General features: G+C 40.8%; 1 protein-coding gene across 5 annotated transcripts in view; it reads right to left on the bottom strand.

Moving 5' to 3' along the window:
• mbnl3 (muscleblind-like splicing regulator 3) overlaps positions 1 to 24561 on the bottom strand; it is a 30630-nt gene extending 6069 nt beyond the window's left edge. Inside the window, exons 1-10 of one of the 5 annotated variants that reach the window (XM_053323448.1) lie at positions 24341 to 24561; positions 17207 to 18344; positions 11589 to 11753; positions 10983 to 11186; positions 10655 to 10894; positions 9648 to 9801; positions 7896 to 7938; positions 5511 to 5623; positions 2360 to 2454; positions 893 to 1027 (exon numbers count right to left, since the gene is read on the bottom strand). In XM_053323448.1, the coding sequence (XP_053179423.1) occupies positions 1025 to 1027; positions 2360 to 2454; positions 5511 to 5623; positions 7896 to 7938; positions 9648 to 9801; positions 10655 to 10894; positions 10983 to 11186; positions 11589 to 11753; positions 17207 to 17380 (1191 nt within the window). In that variant the 5' untranslated portion in view covers positions 17381 to 18344; positions 24341 to 24561 and the 3' untranslated portion in view covers positions 893 to 1024. Of the gene's footprint in view, positions 1 to 892; positions 1028 to 2359; positions 2455 to 5510; positions 5624 to 7895; positions 7939 to 9647; positions 9802 to 10654; positions 10895 to 10982; positions 11187 to 11588; positions 11754 to 17206; positions 18345 to 18450; positions 18515 to 19774; positions 20176 to 24340 lie in introns of those variants that run through there. The other 4 variants (XM_053323447.1, XM_053323444.1, XM_053323445.1 and 1 more) reach the window with 4 other exon arrangements.
• Positions 24562 to 26557: the final 1996 nt, after the last annotated feature.

Genomic DNA, 26557 nt, shown 5'->3' with positions numbered 1-26557 from the left:
TTACATAAATAGGTTATATCATCTCTTTTGAGATATCATAAAACTTGAGGACAAGAAAATAAGGATTAAAATCTTACTTAAGAACAAACAGTATGAATTTAAAAGGGGGGGGTGTCACTGTAATTAATTAATTAATTATTACAATAATTATGTATGACAACATTTTTCATTGTATGCCGTCATCTGTGAAGTCATTTACTGTTTTTAAGTCTCCTCTCCGGCTGAGCAGATAAATAAAAGGCACAAACAAAGAAACAACAACTCACTGACGTTTCATCAGGCGAGAATGAGAGTAGAGAGACCATGAAAACGAACTGAACATGGTACAACTCAAATTTGAATTTTTTTTAGCCATCTCGAAACGTAAACGTGACGTGATATGAAACACTCTTTCGACTTCTGACGACAACACGTGACGGGTTGTAGAGCGGCAGGTCTGTCTGCCGTTCATTGAGCTTCTCAAGAGTTTCTGATTTTAAAACAGTCAAATGTGTTGGGTCGCCTTACGAGATGGCTCCAACCCATAAAGGGCAATTAGTCTTCTGTGTGTGTGTGTGTGTGTGTGTGTGTGTGTGTGTGTGTTTGTGTGTGTATTTGTATGTGTCTGTGTGCACTTTTAAGGTGTTGGTATGTATGGCTGTAAGAACGAGGGAGCTCTATTACTCAGCCTGATCTTCAAGTCTGTATGCATCAGGATGGCTGCTTTAAAGCTGCAGTAATACGTCCAGGCTTGTATTGTGTGAACTGTCGCAGCTCTCCTAACTGTTACAATATTTCATAAGTAAGTTCACGTCGCCCCTCAGTCAGCGTGCACTGAAGGTGAGGCACATGTTCGCTGCGTTCACAAAGATGACCGCCCTCTTAGTGCACAGGTTTCAGGGACTTTAACTGGTGTTTCGGGAAAGGCTTACTGAGTTTAGGGCCACCGGAGCCGTCATCAGCAGTTTGGGGACGGGACAGAAATGGGTTTCCATGGGAACGCACTGGAGCTCCACCTGGTCAGGAGTCAGAAGCTCAGACGGGTCTACTGGAAGACAGAAAGAGAGGGGTGAAGGGAGGAGCTGTGACTTTCTACCGCCACAAAGAGCGTTCAAACCTTCAGTAGGAGGAAATTCAGTGAGCTGAAGTTAGTATGCAAAATATTTATAATGTGAAGCCAGAGTTTTCCAGATGTCCACATTACACCCAAAACAAGCAGTAAAAGTGCAATTAGAACATTTGACTCATGGATTTTGAATAACTGTTTCTAATATTTACATTTTATATTTTTAGATTGAAGCAGTCAATGCTAAATATAAAACTCTCCATTAAAACCCATACTATAATTAAACTGTATTGGCAGTTATCAACCTTTTAATGTAAATAACAACGATGGCTTCATATAGTTGTTGCTAACTATTAACCATTTAATCAATATTACAAAAACGTGAACGTGGCGATTCCTGTTCATTTTTTGATGAAGACTTGAGGTTTTTTTTCTGTGGTTCTTGCAGTGAGTAGGTGTACTGTAGTATGAACAGCGTGAGTTGGGAAATACTGTGATAAGAGAAATGACAGCCAAACAAAAGTAGAAGCAACATTTATGTCTGTATTTTTGTTTTTTTTAAACTTAAAAAAATGAAAAGCAGCAAATGTCTCCTGGTAGAAGAAAACGAGTCAAACTGTGTGTTGACTGTGTGCAGAAACCAGAATAATAAAAGAGACAAACTAAAACAAACCAGTGCTCTTATTATTTGGTGTGACAGGTCTATTGGCATTAAAACCTTTATAGTCGGTGCTATTAATGATATAAATATTCTGTACGTATTTTCAAAGAAACTACATCTTCAACTAGTCAGTTAAGTAATGTGTCACACTAATCGGTGCCAAGCTGCATTAAAACAGATTATTACTTCATTTCAGACAGACTTAAAGTGTTACCATTACTCATATTGCTAATTACTAATATTGCTGAGTCATTGTCTGCTGCTAAACTGCCTGCCGTCGGGAACATTTCGCCTAATCTGCATGACAGACGTACTATATGTTGAGGGAAATTCATTACAGCAAAGACAAGAGTTAAGGCGTTTCAATTATAAGAAGTGGCACAACTTTACATTACACAGAGCAACAATGAGGTTGAGACAGTAAGTGTGCAGTACAGTTCAAACTGACATTTAAGATGAAAACAGTTTCCTATTTCAAGGTCAATTCTGTTTTCTCACAAAAGCCTGAAAAGTGAAGACAGATGAGATGTGAACAGAACACACGTGAGACACCACAGGCAGGCGTTTGTTTAAGCTCATAAAAAGACGGCTATGGACAAGACTCGGAGCCTACAGAGCTAAAATAAAAAGGGAACTGAAATGAAAGAGCAAACCTGATTCGAGGTGGCGGATTCAGCGAAAGGAACATTGGTGACTGGGGTCGAGGCCGACGAAACAGTGGAGGTGGTGGCACCGTGCATCATGGGAACTTTTATTCAGGCGAGTCAGACGAAAGACAGAGGACGAGGATGTGGGCGGGGAGGAGGAGGGAGGGAGGGGGGAGGACAGGAATGATATGGTTACCATGGCAAAATGTGTAGGTTTAAAAGTCATGGCACAGGTCAAGTGATATTGCCAGGATGAATTTGAACAAGTACCGAGACACATGCAAATGAAATAAGAGATAAAGAAAAATACATATTTAATCAGCCAACCAGTTAAATAAATAAAAGGAAATGCATTGTTCACCAACACATGGTCGTTAACCAAACGAGGCAATACACAGTCATACAATCTAATCAGACTGGAGTATCTGATCATTGTATTCAGATGGACGAGGCATGTGTATGGAGAGAGTGAATGATCAATACAAGGACTTACTTTCATTATCGATTAATCTGGCTTTTATTTTTTATGATTAATCGATTCATTGTTTCTCCTTAAAATGTCAGGAAATAATGAACAATGAGAATTTTCCCAGACCCCAAAGTCACATCTTTTTTTCTTTTTTTATCCAACTAACCATCTAAAAGATATTCAATCAGCTAGTCTTGATTCTTTGAGAAACAGGAAATGTTTGGCGTTATTTTTCGGGATACAGGACAATAATCAATTATCAATTAATGATTCATTTTCTTGATCGACTAATGTTTCAGCTCTATAAAGGACAAGATATTTTTCAACTATAACATGACAGTAGTTAAGCCTTTATTGTTTTTTAAATCTTTTTATTTTCAATTTTTACTTTTATTATTTATTATTTTCTATCTTTAATTTAAATATATATTATATTCATTTATTTTTTCTTCTATTATTAAGTGTTATTACTGTTAACATACTGTATGTGAAGGGACTGTAAGTTTTGTGTAATGTTGTTGCTTTATATGAGAAGACAATAAACAAAGTTTAAAAAAAAAACATGACAGTAGTTAGTCTACTACATTTACGTTATCATATATTGAGTATGATGGTGAAGCGATAAAACTAATAATCATACTAGTTTAAATCCAGAAAAAATAACTTATTTTCACTCACAATTTTGTGATGGTGTCGGATTTTAATAACTAAACTTCACATTCAACATATAAAAGGTCCTTTAAACAAAGACAACACATTCATTGCAATATAAAGTTTGTTTCACTTTTAACTCCTGGGTTTGGCATTATATATTTCATTAATATCTAAAAGGGATTTTAGGACAAATTAAAGGGGCAATTTTACACATTAAGATCATCTTATGAGTGTCTGTGAAAATAACCATGATGATATCATTTGGGATATTTCAGCTTATAGGCTGAAAACAGAAAGCTTTAACAACAAACTGGGGGAAGGTGGAAGACGTGTACATTTATCAGACAGGGAGGGTCTAATGAAAAGAACAGTTACAAGATGAGAAACGCAGGATCCAAAACAGGAATAACATATCTGGATATCTCGGTCTTAGCCTCTTTGATTTTGACTATTATTATTATTCTAATATGGAAACATTGACAGCGTAACGTGATAACATTTGTCAGTTAGTCTGCTGGCACTTAGATTAAAACCACCACCATTAAAACTAGAAGACACGTGACAACAAGTGAACTGTATGAGAGACGTGATGACACATTTAGATTTAGAGAAAACAACAATTTCATTACAGATGAGATGTTCAACAAAATATGGCCGCCTTTTATAAATCACTTCAACCAGACTGAAATATTAATGAATATCGATACGACCATCCTCACCATTAGTTACCCACTCACTCTTTAAATTAGACAGATCTTCTATAAATACACCATCAATCATTATTTACCTCAAATTCATTGCTATATTTTTCTGTTGGTGAGACTAAAAATCAATCTATCAATCTATCTACAGTATATCATTATTATTATTATTGTTGTTGTTGTTGTTGTTGTTATATGACATACAGTGTTTATTACAAATCTCTAATTCAAAATGTTATCTTTTGTTTGGCCTCTCATGTGGAGAGTTTCAACTGTTAAAAGCACAATAAAAACTGTTAAAAAAAGAAAAAAAAAAGAAATGTGACAGAATGAAATTAAATGAAATTAAAAAGTCCAGGATGCTAAACAACGATCACAACAACTGCAAATATTTTCTCTTCTTGCAAACGACAAAACACACCGTGGAAAATTAATTAGTCATGACTTCAAACAGCAGCACTGAATCCTACATGAAACGCTTTCTTCTTTTTTCTGCTTCCCGAGTTTTTGCGTATAATGTGTAATATTGCCATCACTATATCAACATGCAGAGGTGGTGAATGGGGAACAGATGGAGAACACAAGGACAAGTCAGGATGTACATAAAAAGATGTGGTCGCACACACACACACACACACACACACGGGAACGGCGATGCCTCCTCTGGAACTTTTTACAATCTAACCATCTCTCTCTCTCTCTCTGTAGACATTTAGACTGAGCAACTGAAATAAACTGCCAACACTTTGATGAGTCAAACAGGAGAGGAATTTATTTCCAGTGAAACCTGTAGATATGTTTATAGGTCATGCTCTTGTAATTCGTGTTTGATCTAGACTTTCATTCATTGTTTATGGGAGCTTTTTTTTCTTGACCTTTGAGGGCTTCTAAAATCCAAACCAGACGAGTAATGAAAAAGTTGTTCAGAACTTTTGTTCAGCAGGGTGTGCTGAGTCAGCTATTTACGTTTGAAGCAGCCATAATGAACGCCCTCAGACAAGATGTTGTTTGTAGGAGGCCAAAAATAGTTGAAAATCCCACATGTAACAGCAAATTGTGCACTTCCTGTTGGATTTAGGGCAGGGGTGTCGGTGTGATTTGTAGGTCTTGATAAGACAAAAAATTTAGTTTTGGTTTGATCTTTCTACGACATTCCTACCAGGAATTTATTCTGACATTTTTACAATCAATTTTGTGAATATTTACATCACACAACTTCGATAAAACTGGGAAATGCTACTGTACACGTCTATGCTCATCTGTCCCTACATAGCTTAGTTTCAGGGAGTTTGACTCATACAGGTACGGGAGAGCCTACAGGGAGTCCCCTCACCACTGAGTCCAGGCACTGACGGGTGGCAGTGGGAGCTTTGCCTGCCGCTGCTCCACTCCCGCCTCTCCCAGTGGCCCTCCGCTGCCAGCGGGGCTGGCCCTCGTCCTTCCTCCCTAAACTGGATACACCAGGACGCCCTCATGAACGTGCACTCATGAACACACACCAGGTGTGTTTGCACAGACTTCACATGAAGCAATGAATTGCCCAACAAAGCATGAGTCGTTAAACAAGTTGGAAATGAGTGTGACTGTCTCTGGAAAGCAGACAGGAGAGGTGATGACATGCAGACATGTTGCAACAAAAAAGACAAATAAAGCTCCTAAATGTACGTCTATCATGTGGTTTTTCAGTACAGCTGCCACAATAATCTGTGATATATTCTCCTTAAACCTGGTTAATGCCATTTTCTAGTAAATACAGAGTGATTGTAAATGAATCTAAAAAACAAACATACAGTATAGAACTGTTTTTAATTCAGTGCAGGATGGTGATGAAAACCATCCTGGAGAAATTTGGAACTTGCTCAAGAGATGTAAACATTGATTTCACATCACAGTGAACATTTCAACATCTTCAGTTTTTTTGCCACAGTAACTGTGACCCTGTTTACACCTTGCATTAATATGTGATTCAATCACAGGTGGACAGCACTAAATACAAATGTAAATGACCCCCAAGATGCACTGCATCACTCAAACCACTTGCCAAAGTGGTCTGGGATGCATTTGACTACATATCTTTTGTAATGTAAACACTAATGTATCCTGATGCATCCCCAGCAAGGATGTATGTCATCAATGCAGGACATAGCAGTTGTTTTGGTAAAAGCATGCCAGTAGTTTAAAAAGTACAGGCCTATGTGGTTGGAGTAATATGAACAGTTCGAACAGCCCTTACATATATATTAGTTATTAGCTTTCAGCTTTTAATCTGCACTAAAAACAAAACTGTGGCTTGTCTGATGTAATAACTGTGCACAGGGCCTTTTGGCCTTGTAGCTTAAGTGACGTAGGCAGCAACAAATTCTGTACACAAGTGGTCAGCTCGAGACATAACAGATGTGAGGAGGTGCGAACAGCAATGTGTCTCGGCTGTCCCCTTTTGATCAGATCACCTGAGACGAATGTTAAAGCCAGGAGTAAACAGGACCATTATTTCCATATAATGTTTGCTGAAAGTCCGACACACCCAAACAGGTGTTTCCACTGTCAGATAAGTCCTTGAGTTGAAGTTGAGTCAAGCAATGCTGGAATAACACGAGGTCACCAAACACAAAGAGCTAATAAGAATGACAAACTGCTTTCTTCATGACAGACATTTTTCCTGTTACAAAAGAACAGGTGTACACAATATAATTAATGATAGCTGAATTTAATTTATCTGCTTCAGTTTCATGGTGCTGAGATTCTGCATGCTGGCTTACTTTCACAGTGTCATGGTGTACCTGTTAATGATAAAATCAACACCTGTGCTTTTCTGTCAAAATGTCTGCTGTGAAAAAGTTCTGTCTTTAACTGCAGGCTTTCACCTGGCGTGCGGATTACAAACAACATACACAAGTTGTATATTTACAGCTTTTTATTAAAAAAAACTTTATTTTCATTTTTTGTTTATTGATGCCCTGTCACTCACCCTTACTCTGCTACTTGTGTTCTTTCACCATGCAATCATACAGCAAGGATTTAAACAATCACTATTTTCTGAATCAGAATCAATCTCATCCCCTCTCTACAACTGGCTGAACATTGGAGATTGAACTGAGTCGCTGAAGTCTGCATAAAAACAGCTGTAAAACAGGCAAAGTCAATTTGTTTATCTTGACCGGAAGCAAGAACATCTTGCCCGGTTCCTGTTTGAGATAAAAGGGGATTGAAATCTGGTGTGAACACACCCAAATAAGAAGGAATCCGATTAGGTAAAAAAAGACATTTGTGTGGGTGAACCATGATGTTAAAAAGTCCTCTGACATTCAAGCTGTGAGAAAAAACAAGACTTTTTCATCACAGTCCCTACCATATCCACATGATATTTTCCATTTTTTCAAATGCACATATTTCCTTAGTATCTAGATTTTATTTTCTCAACCCCTAATTTTCAAAATCAAAATCACAAGGTTGACAAAAAACAAAGCTTTGTCTGAGATGTATCACCTGTCCAGAGTAAGTGAAGTGTTTGTCATATTGTCCTCGTATGAACTAAAAACACTGACCGCCAAGAGGGTAGAAAAATGCATTGATATTGTAAAGCAATACGTTGTGGAAAATTGGTGGCAGTGGTAGTCAGACTAGTCCTTCAGTTAATCTTTTATCAAGGTCATTTCATACTAACCAATACACAAAATATACTCTGCCCTACCACGTGTAGTTGCTATTTCCAGCTAACCTGCCAATGCCTCCCGAGGTCACCATGCACACAAGAGATCCCGCTGCTTTATGCAAAGAAACAGGTGTGAAAAATAAGAGTGAATATAGGAGCAGATGAGGTGAGGGAGAGGAAAACAAAGGGGAAAAGAGAAGCTCACAGAGACACGAAAAAACAGATAGATGGAAAACACAGACGGGGATTTTGATTCTAAACAACAGGTCAAGACAAGTCAAGAGGTTTGGGTTAGTGCAGGCAACACAAGTGACATTGAGGCTGTCACAGTCAGTGCACCAAAAATAAGCTGCTGATAAGGATACAAGCTTTCAAAGCCCTGATCAGTATTACACAGTGTAGAAATGACAGCTCAAAGCAGCAAGAAATGGAGATAATAACTATGTATGATAAATGTGGATGGGATATTTATTTGACCTTTAACACAGGACAGGTCCAGTGTGTGGGTGTTTTGGATTTAGACCTCTATGTGAAATTTAGGCCTATCAATAATTCATGTCTGGCGGCCTGCAGGCCTTTCACGCACCACTGTTGCTTTACAGTTTCCAAGAATTGAAACGTGTCTGTTCAGCGTCAATACCTCATGTCCCCTCTGTCATCATGGGCCAAATATACGTAGTAAAATACATTTTCTCATATTTTACATTTAATTTTTTATTCCACTATGTATCTAGAGGGTGTCATTATGTCAGTGACACATCTTTGCATGAAAAAAAATCATCTAGTGCTGCACCTAACAATTCCTTTCATTATCGTTCAATCTATGTCTAAGAAGAAAATATTTAATATTATATAAAGAAGAGAAGAAAAATCCTCACAATTGAGAAGCTGGAAGAACAAGAAGAACACACATATGACATGTTTGCCTGACAAATGAGTTGAATGATTAGTCAATCTAAAAAGTGGTTGCAGCTAATTGCTACCAATCAACTAATCTATGAATCGTCTAATAACTTCAGCACTAAAGGTAATCAAGACACTTCTAGCCAACCTGTCTTCCTTCAAACCTAAATTTAAAAGCTAAAATCAGGCTGCTTCTGATGTTAAGTGAGTAGGAACTTCTGTTCCTTCAAGATTTCTGTTTAATGCAGAAAAATTAATTTAAAACAACTGAAACTAGTGGGGCTAGTGCTGTCTCCTTTGCTCTGTCTCACTTTCTTTTGTTTTCCCAGCCAGATTCTTTTTTTCTGCTACTTACTGCTACTTTCATTTCAAATAACTTAAACACAGTTTGATTAGATAGCAGAATATCACACATCTCCAGATGATAGAGCAATGCAAACACCCACAACCATGCACCTACATACTGATCTACACATCGCTTCATGTTATTGCCTGTTTTTTTTTGTTTTTAAATTAATTTGCTCTGATTAGTGTAACATGTGTTCTCTAACCTTGCTTCAGCAACTCTCATCACATATCAAGCAACAATGAACCAAATGCAGACAACACGACAGACGGTGGAAGAAAGAAGCGTGATGTGTGAGAAGACAAAAAGGCGGAGAGTTACACTGTAGAGAAGCTTTGCACAGACACAGCATGCAAACTGTTATTATACACCGTTAACTCCTTCTTTCCTACAATAATACCTTGTTGTCTAACATTAAATCCCTTGTATTTGCCTGCCTAGAGCACTGGTGAATCAAGCTCCAGATGCTCGTGCTCCATGATCTGTAATTTTGCCACAACATGTGTGGTGTGGTCAACAGAGGACGGCTTGTGTTTCATTGTTGATTGCTGATGTGTGCAGAGACTCACCCGTGGGGATAAAGGCTGGTTGTTGGAGCTGCATGTTAGCCAGGGCTTGCTGGTAGTGGAACATGCTGGGGTTAAAGACAGTGGCAGCAGCTCCATTGCTCTTCTCTAAGATCTGCCTCTTTGGTAGCGACTGCATGGCCGCTGGTGGCAGACCCTGGCCGGCAGGGGAAGGAAAAGAGTGCACAAGAAAGATACGGAGATTAGCCTTCAACGTTTACACATGCAGGCTATTAATTTTTCCTCACAGTGGCCCTGTGAGTACCCCTTAGACTCAACATCCATTTATTGTGGATGTTTCTGTTTACCACCACAAGAGGACACTGCAGTATCTAAGATTAGCTGAAGTGATGTAGGCCAGCTCCAGAGGTCAGACCAAGAGCAAAATGGGATTGCTATTTCATTCTCTAATGGGGCCGGTGCTGAAACATCAAACTGCAGTGGAAGATAACCAAGACAACTTTTTACTAACAATAGATAAGTATAAATGTAGCAAAATATGGGGAAAAAAGTATCACAACTGCAGGCTTTCACTCAAAAAATGTATTTGTTTTTAGTAAAAAAAAAATGTTTCTTGTTTCCCAGCATCAGTACTGCAGTCTGACCTGATTATGTTACTGTTCACAATGCTAACTTTAGCCCTTGTAGCATGCTTTAGTGAGAGTACAGGCTCAAACACACGCACAGTTGCAGAAAAAAAAAAATCCCCTGGCTGCATGATCAAATTTCAGGCCGGTGGGGGGATACTGTGATACCCTGATCTTTCATTGCATCAGTAAACAAAATCCAACAAGAGAACAAGAAAATCCTCTACTGTTTCAGTGAATGTTCAGTAAATGATTTGTAACTTTTAAGAAGGTGAGCATCAGTTTACACCCGTTCTTTTTCTGTTCAGCAGATCAGAGATAGACAGCCGATAAGATTTCAAATCTTTGACATTTTGATGTTTATTTTTGGTTAAAAACAAAAAAGAGTGTTGCGTGTTTGTCACTATGTTGAGGAGGACTCACCAAGGCTGCGGACGCAGTGTTTTGACTGGCTTGATGCTGCGCAGCCTTGATCCTGGCCTGCAGGTGAGCAGGGGGATGGAAGTACTTGCACTTATCTCTGCTGCAGCGGCCCTTGATGTAGTCCATGCAGACAATCACAGAGTTCTCACTGCAGTCCACCATGCCAGCCTCCATGGGGTGAGCGTAGCGGCAATCGCTCTCACCCCGCGTGCAGTTACCGCGCTGGAATTCTCGACAAACCTGGCAGGGCCAATGGGATCTCTGATCAACATTTACCTTTCATCATACTTTGGCCAAACATAGAAACACAACAACTGCACACACATACCTCCAGCTTGTCTGTACGCACATGTTTTTGTGCGGAGGTGCCGTTGCCCATGGCTGCTAGGCCGGTGGGACTCCCAGGGACCAGCAGGGGAGTACTGGGCAGCAGCTCAGGCATCAAGCCCATGCCTGGGCCCATGTGGCTCAGATATGGACTGAAGGCCATACTGGGACTCGTTGCCAGGGAAGGCGTCACTGGGAATGTTGTCTAGTGGATGGGGAGAAAGGCAGAGATGAGAGAGACAAAACAACAAGTTATGACAAGGCTCTCCTGAGCCTGAGGAGAACATTTGGTGACAATGAAACCAGTAACGAAAAGCAATGAGATGCAGTGGAGTAATGAAAGAAAAAAGGAATTATGGAATCCCTTTTTGAAGCCAATAAACCTTTACATAGTGTGAAATGATTTTTGCCTTTATTGGACAGTGAAGTGACAGACAGGAAACGAGGGGAGAGAGAGATGTGTATGACATGCAACAAAGGTCGCAGACTGTAATCAAAACAGAAGCTTTGCAGTTCTGAGGCTCTCCTAGCATTAGTGTTTTAACAGCTAAATAATATTTCTTCAGACACAATGAAAAACATTACAACTTTAATTTGAGCTACTCACTATGGGCTGCAGCTGTGCTCCAGGCAGCATGAACTGCATCTGTTGAGCCAACATGGCTGCTGCAGCCTTCTGCTGGATCAGGTTGTTCCTCCCGTTAATCTCCAGCTGGGTTTTCAGGTGTGGAGGCGGGTGCAGGTATTTACAGTTCTCACGTGTGCAGCGCCCCTGAAAAGGAGAGGATGGAGGGCAGATGAGAGCCAGAGCAGGCGGACGTGGTGACACTGACACATTACAGTGGCTCTGGATTTAAGGGAGATGAAGTCCCGTAATAGGGAGATGAGAATAATGTGATTGAGAGGCTAAATCAATCAAAGACCACATGACTCTAAAGTCTAAATTAAAAAAAAGCTCACCTAATTGCAGCACTTGATCTAACATTAGTAGAGGACTCAATCATATAATCAAGCACATTTTGTTATAATAAACATCAATAATCAAGTGTGTTTTTTAAAGCAGAACTACATCTTGTTAATTCTGGTGAAATACAGTACTAATGACGTCCCAGAAGAGCTTATGTTGGATAATTCATGAGAATATGCAACCACTTTCTAAAAATGTTCATCATTAAAAGTATGCCACGCTGGAACTGCCAACAATCTGAGCAAAACACCATTCATTTAAAGTTGTATGTTATATGCAACTGTACACAGGAATTACACATTTTCATAATTTGTAAATTACTTTACCACTAAACTGTACATGTTAGCTTTTCTTTTTATACAAATAGCATGTTATTTTTAAAGCGATGTGAAATGACAGGTGGAGTATTTGAGCCAGCTTTGAATTTTTCCACTGTGGCAAAGCAGAAGTCAAACAAACCACACTGACCAGAGATAAAGCTGGAGAGTGGAAACATATGCTCGACTCTCACTGCTGTGTATGACACATTCTGTATCTCTACCTTGTGTTTATCAGTCTAATAAATGAGCTACTTTCCGGACAGAAACCACCCCCCAAATATTTCAGCGCTTATGTACTGATGGTGTGTTATTCAGAGAAGAGCTAATATGGGGTTAGACGAGGTAAAGAGTTCAGTAAACCTACTTTATTTATAATAATATGGTGTTTTACAAAAAGGGATACATTAATATGTTAACATACGATCAGCGTCAGCCACAAACAGCAGGTTACCAAAAGGAATATAAATGTTTTTTCTTTACCATTTAATTACAGTTGGCTGAGAAGCCAGGATTAGCAGTACCAAAAAGAAGAAGGGACACCCGCACACAGTTTTCACTTGCTCAATAGATATACTTTAATATATACCACAGTATATCAGTATGAAAAGTATAGGTGGGAAAACGAATCCCTTATTACAAATTCCTGGAGGTAATGCTTGCCACATCCAGGAGGTCAGAAAGCAGCGCTGAACTGCACACCAGAAGAAGAAATGTCCTGCTGAAGGATACATAAGCAAGACGAGTGTTTGCTGACACAGGGTTTGCTGCTACGCCGGTCAACTGAAGGACAGTTTTCATCAAGAAAACGCACACACATACACACACACACACACACACATATACACACATGCAAAGAACAATGTGCTCCAATAACTACAATTAGGTATTAAATATGTCCGCTTTAATGTGACTTTGTTAAACGTGTTAATCTAATGAACACTGAGCACCTTTCATGACTATTAACAAATGTGGCATGAGACGTGTTAGCTGAACAGCCAGTACTCTGCTGTCGGGCTTGTGTGCATAGTCAAAGCTTTTGTATTTGTCCTGCATGCAAAGCTTCATTCAACACATGCAGGTTCAAACAACGGCAGCAGATAGTTTATATAACCCCAGTATCGTATATGTTTAATCAAAGTATGAACGTTTTACAACGAATGTGATGAAACGGCAAGACATGGCAACAGAACACACTTGCAGAGGCCTCAGAGTTCAGTAAATTTTTTGCATTATGAATTAAACTGATTGCTGGAGAGAAATGGAACCATGTTGAACACTGACTGAAGGAAGACTGTACTTGAACCTGTAATCAATACCATCCAAAGTGAAGCTATGTATTCAAAACAATGACTTCATGATAGTTCTGCACCAGCAGCCTTTGCCACATATTGTTTTGATCAGAAAAACATTCTTCACGCTCCATTTTACTTGTCACTTTGGCTTCCTGACAAACTGTAAATCAAATTTTAGCCATTTATCTAAAAGCAATTCATTTTTCGCCAGAATGTCCTTAAAAGCAGTGTCCTTCCTCCCTGCTAGAGTCTGTAGGGAAGGTGAAGATGGTGCTGCAGGAACATTGCAGGTCAACACACACTCAAGGGAGAAACTGCAGTCTCCATTAAACCCCTGGGCAGACAGCAGCTGTCTGCTCCTGCAGATGAGCTGTTAACCCTCTAAACTACCTCTGCTAAGCGACAGCCACATGCTCTGTCATCAGGCCACACCCACACCCACACACAGCAGCTCTAATTAGGTGCCCGTGAGCATGCCGCACAATTGACAGAGCACTAAAGCAAGGGAAAAGAAAAAAGAAAAAAAAAACAAACTGACGTCATGGTGCAGAGACTCTGACGGTGATAGATGATGTCGCACTGAGATGAGGACACATAAAAAAGGGCTTAGCAGCAGGAGCACAGTATAGGCCAGAAAGAAACTGCAGTGTCTTCGACTGTATGCTGCCATCCAGCAGGATTCGCACAACCCCCTGGACAAAAAGTGTTCAGGGTGCAACGTGTAGAAGTCTGAAAAATGGTCAGGATGGTACACAGGCTTTACACAAACACTCTCGCCTACACTGGAGATGCGAGCAAGCTTTGCGTCAGCAGGCTGTGTGTTTAGGGATGAGTCGGTAATGAGGAGTGAGTCCCGTGAGCCCGGCAAACCTGCTCAAACTCAGACGAAGAGAAAGTGTCTATTAATGAGCCTAATGATCTAATTTATGCATAATGTGATCCAAAAAACAAAAGTTAGACCAAATGACTTTTGGTCGATAAAACATATAAAACACCTCTATTTCTAAAGCTATAAATCTGGGTTAGAGAACAAGGCCAATGAAAAGTGTTGTTGAGGAGAGTAGTGGGTCAGGAATCTCCTTTTGGTAGCCATAGCAACACACTACGCAACACAGAGAAAGTCCCTCATAGTGCAGTTGTGTGTTGTTGATGCATTCAGAGAAGAGAGAGACGGAATATTAGCTGCTCAGACAATAACACTATCACTAAACTGTTAAATACATTTTTTGAGCTCTAATAATGAAAATATGAAACTAAGCTGATGCTTTTCTTCAGCTGAAGGATCGCCAAGCTCAGGTTTGGACTCATATGTGACAATGATGTCATTCGAACGAGACGCTGCTGTTAAATCTACTGTATGTTGGGCAGGTGTGATGGCCACACTAATCATTTGAGATGACAGCAGCACTCCAGTTAACAAGGTAAAAAGAACTAGGCGGTGAAGCCCCCCCCCCACACCTCCCTCTGGTAGGTTCAGACCGACCAGACAGAGCTAATGGAGGAGCAACAGAGAATGACAGCGTTCGGCTCGGACCGGGCTGGAGATGCCAGATATGGGAGGAACTGCGAGGAGGGAGGCCATTAGCAGATAAATCCATAAAATTAACAAAGAAGGGAGGGGCGGGCGGAGAGCTGGAGGAAGGAGTGGTGTGGCAGAACGGCTATGTTGGGGACAGAGCGTGGTGCTTCTTTGTTTTTTCTAGTCAGTCAACCAAAAACAACTGCTGTCAGCTGAGTATAATCCTGAACAACAATGAGGATATAAACACTGCTGTACAGAGGTGGCTGATGACATACTGTGCCAGCATTAAAGCCCTGCTGTGGCTACTGATGAAGAAAGCTACTTTGACCTTCAACTGTCACCAACTTCAATTCTTTCTCCAACGAACAACATGACCTCAGGGCTTCAAACCACCAAACGTGGCCTTTAATGTTTGTTCACTGCCTTTGGTACAAAGCAGCTCGCCTCTTCCTCCCATCAATGCACCCAGTACAGAGCCAGGCTGTTGCTCTGTGCTAAAAACAGCCGTGCCACTCAGGAAGATCAAACTATCCAATGGGTACGCACTCCTGTGCTGTTGCTAGGCCCCCCTCTCTCTTTCTCTCCCTCTCCATCTCCCTCCTGCTCTGGAGGACATAACACAGAAAAATGGCTGAATAATAAATTCTAACTCAATAAACGAGGAGACAGCAGCTGCACTCAGACAGAAAGCCCCTTGTCTGGGTCTCACTTTTTTGCTGCAGGAAAGCTGGTCGAGCAAAATGCCTCGCAAACACACATGGGTCCAGACGCATACACGCACACGCCAAACACAGCGACGGTCTATTCTCAATTTTAGCACAATCGTCCATTGATAGTCGGAGCCCCTTTAAAATACAGTGAAGCATCATCACTTCTCAGATTGTTGGTTTTTCTGTTGCCTGTGAGTAGTGCTAGTGTTGTGGTTCTGTGGAAAGAAGATGAGAGTCAGGAGAGCAGCTGCAGTGGTGTTGAAGCAGCACGACCGACTAGCCCACATCAGCGGTGGAGGGACAGACTGTCAGCAAAGTGGCATTACGAGAAACTACGCCCGGGCGGAAAAAAAGAATACCTTTACAACCAGAGGACATCGGCATCAATATATGATTTTTTTTTTTCCTTCTGTTCAGGGGTCAAATTTCACATGTCACGCTGCCAGATCGAAATTAGGGATGGGCAATATGAAGATCCATACAATGATACAATAGAAATGTATCATAGCTATTTCTGCACCTTTTATACGACGGTATATCTCTTTAAGACCTAAACAAGGCTGTATGAGGTCATAACAGCAATGTTAGAAATAAATTGGCAAGGTGATTTATGGCAACACAAAATTTAAAGGCTTTTTGCTTGAGTGTATTCAAGTACTTTGATTGGGCATCATGATGGCATCTTCTACTCACATTTCCTGTCTACCCCTCGATTGTAAACTATCTAACAAGGATGCCAAAAAATAACCTTGAATGTCCAGTATGTAATTCACCTCATGAGCCAAAAACATTCACATCCGAATATTTTTTTTTTGCTATGTTTTAATAATATTAAAAATAATGTATTTTATGTATCTCACTTTTTAAGCTACTCAAAGATGCATGTATGCCTGGATGTACATCATGATATATACTGCTGTCATGAAATAAAATGACCTTTTACATGACATGCATCTATTTGGAGCGTGTACGTTTCAGTAATCATTCTGTGAGGAACCTGGCTTTAAAATTGTGTGGTATTAATATAATTGTATATCATAATTTGCAATAATAAGGAAAACGTCCTTATTAATTATGGTGACATAAAATAATGATAATAATGACTTCCAAATGCTAGAATCACAAGGAAAAGATGAAGACGTCAAGATGAATTTAGAATATTTCTATCAATCGCTTTGAAAAGTGTAAACAGGGGTAAATAGGGTGAACCAGCTGACAAAGTTGGCATCTGCATGTGTGTGTGTATTTGTTGTAATGTTGGTGTGTCTAAAAGCTGGCACCACTTTTACTTCAGTGACGGTACAGTATCATGCAGCCTTAACTGACCTGACACAGTCCACAGGGCATGTGTCGCAACAAACAAGAGATGTATGTCAAGGACTGATGAGGAGTGACATGTGCATTGCATTGTTACCTTGAGTGAGTCAAAGCAGGCGATGACACGGCCATTCTCCACATGGCAGCTCCGGGAGGGGTGGGCGAACTTGCACTCGGCATCAGACCGTGAGCAGGTGCCTCTCTGAAACTCACGACACACTTCCAGGGTCAGCCATTTGGTGTCCCGTCCCATGGTCATGCTGACAGCCATCACAGGCAAACACTGAGCAGCGGTGGTGGTGGTGGTGGGGGGCCAGACGTACGGAAAACTGTCTGATGAATGCGAGGGTGACTAATAGTGACGCAAGGGGAAAAAATCCCAAGAAAAACACAGAGGAAATAGAAATAAAAATATTTTCAGTGTTTCTTCAGCACAAATAAGTAGCTTGTCCTTTTGGTTGGGGTATTTTTGGGGGATGTTTGTTAGTTCTTCCTAAGAAAAGTGGCAGCTGAAGTTTCACTATTGTGAGATAGAGGGGGTTGACTGTTAAGCAGAGGCCAGCTCTGTCTTGAGAAAAAAAAAAGAGAGAGAGAGAGGAGAAAAAGCAGACACTACTCTGAGGACATCGCTTCTGGCATGCTTGGATATGTCGTTGAGACAGACACTGTTCAAGGAGAGGGAGGCACGAGACAACTCTGTCTATAGCCCTCTGCCCTGCCTCCGAGTGCCTGCGCCTTCACCTGGCCGCCGGGTCAACTGACACCCACCGTAAGTCACTGTTACATTCACGTCAACATGGCCAAGGCTGTGGCAGTCGCTGTAGTACTAGTTATCTTTTGACTGGCTGACAAACTAAAAAGAAAGAAAAAAAGCAGAACCTTATAGGGATGGCGTCCTTCTGCTGATGAGACGAGGCGGTGGCTCAGCTCAGGGTATGAGGGGACTGCAGCTCAGCAACATGGGATGGATGACTCTGTGGCTGTCAGGATAAAATATAGCCTCCATTCAGGGCCAAACACACACTGGGCTCCGTCCTGCTCTTATCCAGGAGAAGACAGCAGTGCAGCAGCTAAACAGCAGCAGACGACCCCTCGCAATAGGCACTTTGGAGTTCCACTTCCTCCTGTTACTTCAGCCTCTTTCTCATCCCTCCTTTCCTTATTCTTCTGTTGTCATCCTCCTCACTGACCTCTCTTCAGCAGGTCCTTGCTTGTTGCCAAACCCCTGCTGTGGACTGTAAAAACAGAAAAACAAACGTTAATCTAAAACCTTAACAAAATGGCAGCCTGTTGAAGAGAGAAGAGGAGGTTTAAAATGCAGCGTTAATATAAAGCTGTAACCTCGTGTGGAGCTCGTTTCAAGGCTAAACGAAGGGTGATGAGGACCACGAGGCAGGAGGGAGGAAGGGAACAAGCCAAAGAGAATAAAGGGAGGACAAACAAATAGGGGAGCAGAGCATACGGGAGGGAGTGAGGCAGCGATGAACAGGAAAGGGCAAGCTATGTCTTGATTAAGTGATACAACAGAGAGAGAGAGAGAAAGAGAGAGAGAGAGAGAGAGAGAGAGGGGGGGGGGGGTGGAGGGAAATTGCAGGCAGGACAGAGACGTCACTTAAACTCCCCTGAGCTCTACGGAGCAGAAAGTAATTGACTGACTTGACATGAATCATACTGCAATACACTGTGAGAAGCGATGTCCTTGAAAAGCTACAAGCTGGCACGTGAGTTCGTCACCAGTCATTCACGACTACGGCAGAGAGTTATTAATGTGGAAGAAGAAGAAAAAGGAGAGACAAGGCAGCAAGAGAAGGGGTAGTTCTTCTGCAGCTGCTGTGCTCAATGCCAGGCTGCAGCCAATTGGACAGACTTTTGCAGGCAGGCAGAGCATGTCGCCGGCCAATGACAGAGCAGTTTCCACAGCGGCTCCTCCCTCCACAGAGCCCGTCCTTGTTTCTCCCAGGCTTTTTTCACTGGCAAAGCACAGTCATGGCTGAGCCACATGCTGATTTTCAAACTGTACGAGAACTCTGAAGTGACTCCAAACAGATTTGTCTTTTGACAGATGTGCAGGAATAAAGTTGAGTCTTATTCAGATGATGGACTCTCCTGCAGTGTGATGCAAGGAGAGTGCATGCAGGCTGCTGCTGTGTGGCTCACTGTGAGGGAGTAGAGTGACGTGTCTGGACACTAACTGAATACAGATAACAATCAGTGAGGTGGCCCAATAAAGATACACACAGAGGAGAAACTACAATTTAGCTTCCCAGGAGAAGGCAAAGTCCAAACTGCATTTTGGACATGGGAATTTTTTGAGAAAAAGGAGGCTTGCCTGTATAAAACATGAGGGGACTGTACATTAATACACAATGGAGTGAAGTGAATAAACAATAGGCTGGATGCAGGAGAGAAGGAGTACAAAAATCGGAGGAGGAGGAGGAGAGGGGATTGGAGCAGATATTATCAGTCCCTGTGTCTGATGGCAGCAGACACAGACGGAGGAAGCGGGGGGGGGGGGGGGGGGGGGGGGGGGAGGTGAGGCAAGGAGTGTGTGTGTGTGTGTGTGTGTGTGTGTGAGCATGCAGATAGACAACCCAGAAGGAGAACACTGCAGTGGAGTGGGAGAAGGAGGGATAGGGGGAGGTGGGAGCTGAATTGATACACCCACCTTCAAACACAAGAACAAAGACACATCCCAGCCAAAAAAAAAAAAGAAAACCAAAAAGGCAGGAATGAGGGATGAGCAGGTACAGCAACTGCTTTGCTTATTATGCTTGTCTATGCCTCCACCTCCTCTCAGCCTACCTGCAGATCGATACAAACTTTTCTCAGGGGGACATGGCAAGCACTCCTCCTGCAGCTTTGCCCGTCCTGCATTCAGGTCCACATCAGTATTAGGCGCCCTTGCTTACGCATGCCCTGACGCAGCTCAGCAATATGCAACCCGCATCATCAAAATGCTCCTCAGCAACGCTCCTCACTTCCTCTCCTCTCCTCGCTCTCGCCACACCAGACACCAAATGGCGCACAGTTGCCATTACAACTGTTCTTGGAAAGCTATGCAGCGGATATTGGCTCTCCTACAAAGCCCTTCCACTACACGGCCGCACCCTGTACCTTTCACTTTGCTTAAATACTATGTTGCCATCACTCTTCTTTCCAGGACTTTCCCCCTTCTGAAAATGTCACCAAGTTGTTTAACCAAGCCTCTCTCTGTCACCTTTGCCTTTGGCGTCTATCAGGGCCATTACGGATACTGTAAGACAATGGGGGCAGTTATAAATAGAGAAATCACGCCATGCCCACATGGGGTTTGTGTTTGTTTCAGCATGTTGATGAATAGACACGTGAGAGCTATTAGTAAGTCAGTAGATCTGATATTTCAGATACCACAGGAGGGTAGTTTTATGAATGAGGTCTAACCACCATCTGAAAGCAGAAAAGTAGGATCTGAAAAGAAAAGAGAAACAAATGACTGTCATTGCAAACTAAAAATAAAACGTGCACTCAGGTTAAACTATTACATAAAACGCAGTCAACCCACCAAGTTTTGATTGACTCGGCTGTGTAAGTACACCGTGGGACTAATCTGTGCATTAGTCAATGAATAATTCAACAGCAGTCGGCCAATATCACCACCAGCGCTGCTATCCTCATGAAGATGCAGAAATTTCTAGAAATTCATGCAGCTCGACTTACCGAGCATTAATGAAAAAAAAAAAAAAACAAGCAGATGACTGTGTCTCCAAAGATGTCACAAGCTTTAAGAAACCCAACAAAATTACTAACATCACAGTCACATGAATTGTCCCCATCAAGAAAAATACGCTTCACTTTATTGGATGTTTTTACTTCTTTTTTTAGGAGACGGTGCTCCTTAGAAATAGAGATCCTTCAGTTCTGAATAAGACATCAGCAACCAAACTGCAATATTACACAACAACACTATCTCCAGTACCACAACAGAGATAAACACATCAAGACATGAGAATAACAAACAGCCAAGGATCAAATAATTAAGAGGCAGATGAAGTGAGGATACGGGTGAGGAAAAAGAAAAGGGAAGTTTGTCTTGAAGTGCTGCTACAGCTAAATATTGATCACGAGTGCTGTTCAAGAGACACAGGCTTGATGTTACATGCTTGAGGCTGCGTTATTGTGCAGTCACAGCCTACACACAGCACAGCAATCCCAGTGTTGTCCTTCACGACATTGATGAATGGGTTAAAGCTTCTAAGAAGACAAACATTTTCATGATTAATTTATTAACTGCTGAATCTATGAAATGTAAAAAAAAGTACAAAAATGACAATCCCAATTTCTCAGTCTTCAAAGAGCTTTTTTTTATCTGACCAGTGATCCAAAGCTAATTATGTATATCATAAATGACAAAGAAAAACAGCTAATCATCACATTTAAGAAGCTGAAAGCAGAAAGTGATGAGAGAAACACTTAATTGATTATCGAAATAGTTGCCAATGACTTGAATAATTAATTAACTGAGAAATTGTTTCAGCTCTGATACACGAATCCGTTCAATACGTTCCACCACAACTTTCGGTTGTGTTCCCTCCTTGACTTCTATAGAATGTGTAAATTTTGTACAGAAACCAATCTTGGCCTACTGAACTTGTTTGACCTTTACACTGCAGCATAAACAGTCATTTGCAGGGATGCGGCACGGTGATAAATAGAGAACGTCCTAGTTATAACATTCATTATGCTGCTGCCTGTCCTCCAGGTGTCTGCAGTGAGAAGAGGGGCTCCAGCAGTCAGTAGGTGGGGGTCAACGTGTAGGTGGTACAGGAAGAGGAGGTTGGGGGGGGGGAATAAGGAGGACAGATGGGGGTGGCTGCTGTTGACTCCAGCGCACTGCGTCCCTCGTCAAACTCAGTGCACCAAAGGGCTACCGACAGTGTAACCTTCACCAGAGCTCTGACGTCTGCATCGTGGCTGGTGTGCAGGCTGGGTGCCACCTCGATAGACAGCCCTGCACCTTATCTGCTGACATTAACAGATAGCCTTATACCAATAAAACTGTAACGTGTCAGCCACACATTCAGCGAAAGGCAGCGTGACACATTAAAGGACAATTTTTCAAGTCTAAATGCAAAAATACTGATATTATTCAGGTGCCCGTATGTAAATTTAAACAGGAACGACATATGAAATATTGTGTGAGTCTTTCTCCTCTTAGACTGATCCCCTTCCTTTTCTTTTTTGCGAAGTCATTATATGGGCATGGAAGTATTAAAAGGGTTATAAAACTTTAATTTCCAGCCAGAGGTTGACGGGAAATTTGACGGTTTACGAATTTTGTTGCACTTAATGTGAACTGCAGAAGATTAAGCAGAATGGCTAAATGGTCAGGTCAAGTGTTTTAGGCTAATAGAGCATAAAAGAATGATAGAATCGGCTGAACTTCAAGCACTCAAAGGAGACGATATGCCAATGAGTAGGAATCTAGCTTGCTCTATTGTTGTACTTACTGAGTAAATAATATGCACAATGTATGGGAAAGCACAGTGTTATAGGCTAATGCTGCAGAGAGAAAGAGAGAACAACAGCATCATACTTCTACAAGGCTCAGCACTTCATGTACTGGGGAAAGCCAGAAAGGGATTTTGTGTTACCATTTGGTTTCATATGAGAATCTCTGGAGTTTTCGGTGGGAATTTATTTTTAATCTGGAGTTTCCCCATTCCCAAAAGCTTGGTGAATTCCTTTCTGGTAGGCACAGGTAGTTATGTAACAAACACTGAAGCCATGTAAACACTGATCTCCATCTAAAATGATATGCATTTTCCACCAGTCCACCAAACAGACAACTCTGTTCAAGAGCAGCCACGATACAAGGACAAGAACAAAACAGGATAACATCAATGACCAGGTGATTGATTAAAAAGCACAAGGTGGAAGATCCATAAATCACAATGAGAGTGAAAGCCAGCAGCCTAGAGGGAGGGTGCAAAGTAATTAGGTTAAGTATCAGTAATCCTTTCAGCTCATTAAAGCACCACAGCTTTCATTCAATCAAACATACACCAAACCTATCCCATCATAGGGGACAATATAGCCGACTCACAGCATGAATACTTGGAACAACTCAGGTTAACTTTGGCTGCTGAACTTTCTAACAAAGAAGAGAATACAGTGCAGGCCCTGCAGCTTTCATTTCACTTGACCATAACACTTGAGCTTGGAGTTTCACATCCTAATACTAATCTTCATGAAAGTTAACTGTACATGTTACAGCTGAATAAACAACTTACTAATAGCACAACACTTGATTTATTATTGCTGCTTCATTGTTGATGGTTGGTTTTTATCTGCACCATCTTCCTGGGCAGTTAATGTGTGGCCAAATGAGAGAAATGAAAACAGGTTATGTAGGAAATGTGGTGTATGCCAGTGTGTGTCGGTTTACTAGTGTTTATATTAAGTAAGGAAAACTAGCTAGACTGGTGCAGAGTCCACAGCCTGGAGGGAGTGTGAACTTGTCACGACCGGCTGTACTGTTAAGTGAGCCGAGACATGGCAATACATCCATGAGAAAAACATATATGTGTGTGTGCATATATATATATGTGTGTGTGTAGACATGTAGTGACAACAGTGTGTGTGCCATGGTGGCTGGAGTGTCTGACCCTCACAAGAAACAAGGACAAGACTGGAAGCAAAATGCCTCACAGACATTTAACCAGGATGCAACCTGCAGGTGTGTCTCACCTCTGCCAGCTGTAATGGATATAAACTCAATATCACAGTGAGCAGAGTACATCTCAAAGTAATTTCACATTGATTTTTTTGCTCTCAGCTCTGTGGCATGACAGATGAAACCAATTTAAAACACTGCAAAGACATCAAGTCAAATTCTACATCTTGCACTCAACCAAATCCGCAAATCTCACATTAGACAATGCACGCCACAATGTGCGAGCAGCTTGCAGCGTTTTTGTGTCCATATGCAGCACAGCGGTCATCTATCAGCAGACCTGCCCAAAGCAGGTTAAATGCAAATGTTATTGGTGGTGCAGCGCAATGTGTAACAAAGCTATTAACAGTAACAAAGGCTGCTTTGAGCCTCCACGCAACAGGCAGGAAAAGGCAGAAAACACCGCTGCAAGCAAGAATGAATAAAAACACACACCTAATGTTAGCTTGAAAGCGTCAGGTAGCATTAATATTGCTGCAAAGTCAACTGCGCCAGACGTGCTCATGCTCAGCCTCTTACCTGTTTATAGTCCAAATCCGATGTCTTCCCCTTAAATTAACGTCGGTTAAAATGTGTATTTAGTGTATATTCCCCCCCACAAAGACTCGTTTTTTTTATCTGCTATACACTCAGCTTTGCCTTACTATAAAATAAAGATTAAAAAAAAACGTGTTAACGCTTAGCTACAAATAATAAAACCGCGGAGTGAAAGAAAGAAGCGAGGGTTCTGAAGTGTTAGCTGCGACTACATTTGCTCTGGTGCAACACTGAGTGGACACACAGCAGAGTGATTTGGGAGGAGAAAAAACAGAGGGAGGGCAAAATGGTGAGGGAGGAGTTGGGAGAGAAAGTGTGTGAGTGTTTGCTTCCGTTTATTGGATAACATCATTAAGCAAACGGGGAGAAAATCAAAGTCACGACCAAAGGAGAGCAAGCAAGGTAAACTACTATAAACACGTCGCAGGTAGTGGTACAGGTTAATGGATAAAAGACTTCCATGGATACCTAATACTTTTTTTTTTCAATTGTATGTTTTAATGTTTCCAATTTGTATTATGATTGGCTTTTATTATTTATTTACATACACATAGGCTACATAAAGAAAATACTTCCATGGATACTTATTATTCATTTATTTTTATTGTATGTTTATGTTTTCAATTCTTACTGTTAAATGTTTGTTTTTATGTAAAGCACATTGAGTTGCTCCTGTGTGTGAAATGTGCTATATAAATGAAGCTGCCTGCCTAGTGAGGGCTAAATGTCTTTTTAACTGAATGTCAGATTATCATTAGTCCCCCCAAAAAAGCCATCCATACCCCAAGTGTGTGCTGCCACTTCAAGGATGTAATATCTTTTAAGTGCTGACTGTTTTACGTCAAATCTTTTTAGCAGAAGCTTTGACTTTAAATTAACCTTGCTGGTTGCTGCTTTTATGCTCTTATTTTATGTTTTATGTTAGTTTTTTTTTTAAAGTATTTTATATTGATGCTTTTACTTTGTAGCACTTTATTTTGTGTTTTATTTATTATTATTATTATTATGATTAATGTTATTATCATTATAATAATATTTTTTATTATTTTATAGGAATAATGTTATCAGTTTGGCTCATGTGTTTAGTTAAAATTTACTTGCAGGAGGAGTAAAAAATACATTTAAACATTGAGGCTGTTTTATTATATATTCATGTTTCACATTTAGTTACTTTATTAAGAGATAATATAACAGTATTTAGTATTTTTTTACTTCTTACATGTAGATGTCAGCCAAAAATAGGAAATAACATTAGATCGCCAGTTGCCAGCGAGTGGCTAACATTCCGATGTTACTTACACTGTCTTCATTTGCTCTACTGCAAAATATTTCAACTGATGAATTGATTACCTAAAAAAAATCTAATTATTGCATTGTAACTATTTTTATCGTATAGGCCCGTTGTTGTATTATATATCCTTGCTTGTTGGGTTTTCTGATTTGTTTGGTGAAAAAGAAACAATATAATTCATGTGTACCTATATAGACGAAGCTATTTTCTATACAACAGCGCCCTCTGTCACCCAGGTGGTTAAAAACCTTGCATTTTGATTTCTGAGCTGTGAATTAAACTCTTATAAAAAACAAAATGCATGCTGTGTCCTTCTAGAAAATTGATTTCCACTGAAGTTAATATTATGGGACACCAACTGAGAGAGTATCTTCATAAATGCCTTGATTTCTGGCTTAATGATGAGCTCTTAATCAAAAAACAGTAATAATTAATTTATCATCCAGAAATGCAGAAAGCGAGTTGTTCAGCCTTTTTATCCGTTACACACTAAGGTGATATAATTTATATGCACTCTTCTGCCTCTACTCTTAAACCTCTTGATACAATCTTGATATAATCGCTCCTTTAGGTTCATTACTGCAGATGGCTTCAGATCACAGTATTGTTTACTATATGAGAAAGTTAGATTACTGGCGTTGGCAGTGAGACGAGAACAGCACTGAATTTTTATTTATAAAGCACTTCTTGGCAAACGTCCTGGTTATCTCACACCTTAACTATAGATCAGTGTCACATTGCAACAGGTCCCATGACTATGGTCCTCAAAAATCATCATGTGAGCACTGAGATTGGGAAACTGGCTTTTAAATATGCTTAAAGGGACCAATCTACACAAGCATGTACAATCAGACAAGGTAATTCCTGTTAATCGATTTAAATGTGCCATTTATGTCCTCTGAGTATCA

Source organism: Scomber japonicus, chromosome 8 (assembly GCF_027409825.1).
Source record: "Scomber japonicus isolate fScoJap1 chromosome 8, fScoJap1.pri, whole genome shotgun sequence".
NCBI classification, from domain to species: Eukaryota; Metazoa; Chordata; class Actinopteri; order Scombriformes; family Scombridae; genus Scomber; species Scomber japonicus.
Note: the sequence above shows the minus strand (reverse complement) of the source record. Positions and strands in the feature narration are given on the sequence as shown.